Below are 2,635 nucleotides of genomic sequence, written 5' to 3'. Positions count from 1 at the left end.
ATATGAGACTGCCCAGGCAAGGATATGAAATTGCCCAGGCAGGGATATGAGACTGCCCAGGCAGGGATATGAAATTGTCCAGGCAGGGATATGAAATGAATATGAAGTAGCCCAGGCAAGGATATGAAAAGGCAATGAAATAAGGCTGGGTAGGCAATGAAATTAAAAGTCAGGCAAGAATGAAATAGCAATGAAACAATGCTGGGTAGACAATGAAATGGAAGGCCAGGCAGTAATGAAATTGCAATGAAGTAGTATTGAAATATGTCTCAGGACAGTTATGAAATAGTCATGAGAAGCACTGGTAAAGAAATGAAATACATTTCATAAGTTTTGCCTACTCTTCTCATTTCATAAATTCATTAGGCAGTGTGGATGTCGGTGTGCAGGCACTTGCCTGTATTTTATCATAAAAGTGGTAGCTACTAGTGGGCAGGGAAGGTTGAAGCCGGTAGGTCGAACACCGGATGTACGAAAAATTTCACGGTGTGTGTGAAACCTCTCAATGGCCGTCTGGAGTGCTGCAAGTGATTCTTGAGTGATGTCGGCTCGACGGGCAATGTAGCAGGCATCCAAAAATGCGCTGATACATTGCACCATTTTGGGGGGTACATATCCCGAGATAGCTGGAAGATAAACCTATTTTTGTTTTAAGTAATGGTACAATACCTAATGAAAAAGATTTTACCTTCATGAGAGCCTTTGAGTCATCACCCGTCCACTGCTTGAACCGGCGACCATGAGGAAAGCGGCGAAGTCCTGAAAATAATGGTGCTGCTGCGATACTTGACAGGTTTCAGAGTAATCTTGACAGTGGGAAGGAAGAAGGTACCAACCGGCAGTCAATGTCATCCAAAATCTCATTAGCCTGAGCTTTGCCGTGTTCGAGGTAAAGGTAATCGCCGACCCATTGGACTAAATGGTCTTTGAACATACCCTTGATCAATTGATGGAGTAGATCCGCTGACAGCATTTCGTGGATGTCGGCACATGGAAAGTGGAAGGTAAATGGCTGTAGAGTGATAAGAATGGATGTTTGTTGAAGACGAGAAAAACTCATGGTAATGTCGTCATCAATACCATACTCATCCCATAATCTTTTCGAATCGAGCTCATTGACAAGCCCTTCTGTGAATTGTTGTGAGTGGCTATCCGCCAACCCATCTAGGTTTGTTGGAAGAGGCGTGCATCTGGATAGGGATTTAATCAAAGCTTAAAGTTTCTAAAAAATGAATGCACTTTGGACACCAATTTTGAACAATTCCGGCAAGGTAAACCTGCTCGGGGTAATCAGCGATGTAGGTGGCAAGGTCATAGATCACACACCGAAAATGGCGATCAGGGCAGCGGCAGACCACAGGTTTGATCATCCTTGGACGGAATGTCTTCAGGATAGCTGTGATCGAGTCATGGTACAACTCCTGCTTGAACTTGCGAAAGGTGGGGTCGTTATCATACTTTCGGTCACCTGGCAATGTCATTAGTTACGAAATATTGGCAGTCATATTTTACGAACTTTTGGGGATCGCTAAGAAACCAGCAGGCACGACAGTGTTACGGTGTGCACAGCGAACTGTGTTGAAGAGGTTGCCACCAGAGATGTAAAATGGGTGGTACTCGACATGGCCAGTTGCAACAGAAATAGTTGTCTTGTCACTGCCTGCAATGATGGGACAGTACAACGCTCCTTATGTAGTGGGATCTTCTTCATAGATTTTATCCTAGAAATGAGACAAACTTGAAATAAAAGTTTCGGAAGTAAATGATCTAGACTCACACTATGACGCCAAGCATAATTGCCTGACATGAAGTCACTCCAACGCCGCTTCCCAGATCTGTCAAGACCAACATAAGGTGCATAATCGAAGTGGCCATTGAACTCCGGGTTGTTGAGCATCTGGGTCATGATGACCTCAGGATCCCGAAACCAGACCTTGTACTCCGCCGACTTCCAAGAGGGATCACTAGGCTGTACATCCCCGGTATAGCTCACAGTAAAACATTTCCATGGTGCATCACCAAGCTGAATTGCGTCGATGCTGGAGTACATATGCTCGTATGAGGTGAAGGGACCCAGTTGATCAGATTTCATCTTATCTAAAGCCCATATCTCCAGAAGTTCGTCAATGTTTCCTGCCAACATCTCAACGCAGCAGTACAAGAAATCCGCGGTCTGAAACTGAATTTCGCTCTCGAACGGTGACCAATTTGTTGGCTGTGCAGCTGTCTTGGGAAGAGGTGGTGTACCAGGAGGAAGTGGATTTCCTTCGGAATCACAGGGGACACCTATGTGGAGTGAGAACCATGCATACAAAAGAAAATGTCATGACTTATCAGTGAGGTGCAGATGAAAAATCTGTGACGGCCTCGGTGGAGGGGCTTGTTGGGGCTCAGGTGAGGGAGGTTGGGACCAGGAAGGTTGTGCACTCTCGGCACCTGGTGAGATGCACCCAAGGCCATCCAAATCATGAAAATCTTCGCCCACAGAAGGGACGTCAGAATTAACCCGATTAGAGTTTCGGTGTACAGTGCGGAGGTGGTAGGTGAGGCCCTGTTGACGTTTGAAGCACTGTGGGCAACCAGCGTGAGTACAGTGAATGCAAAGCATTGTCGATGATGAGAGGAGAACAGCTGA

General features: G+C 45.8%; 1 protein-coding gene across 1 annotated transcript; it reads right to left on the bottom strand.

Annotated features, from left to right (window-relative positions):
* Positions 1-351: 351 nt before the first annotated feature.
* Positions 352-2,469, bottom strand: LACBIDRAFT_308379 (uncharacterized protein; the record flags this gene model as incomplete). Its single annotated transcript, XM_001875468.1, has 7 exons — positions 352-639; positions 689-785; positions 837-1,190; positions 1,240-1,468; positions 1,517-1,687; positions 1,780-2,286; positions 2,367-2,469. 7 exons carry the CDS (start codon positions 2,467-2,469, stop codon positions 352-354), a joined length of 1,749 nt encoding a protein of 582 aa, XP_001875503.1.
* Between the last annotated feature and the right edge of the window lie 166 nt (positions 2,470-2,635).

This window comes from Laccaria bicolor, genomic scaffold, assembly GCF_000143565.1.
Source record: "Laccaria bicolor S238N-H82 LACBIscaffold_3 genomic scaffold, whole genome shotgun sequence".
Taxonomy (NCBI): domain Eukaryota; kingdom Fungi; phylum Basidiomycota; class Agaricomycetes; order Agaricales; family Hydnangiaceae; genus Laccaria; species Laccaria bicolor.
This window is presented reverse-complemented; position numbering and strand designations above follow the sequence as displayed.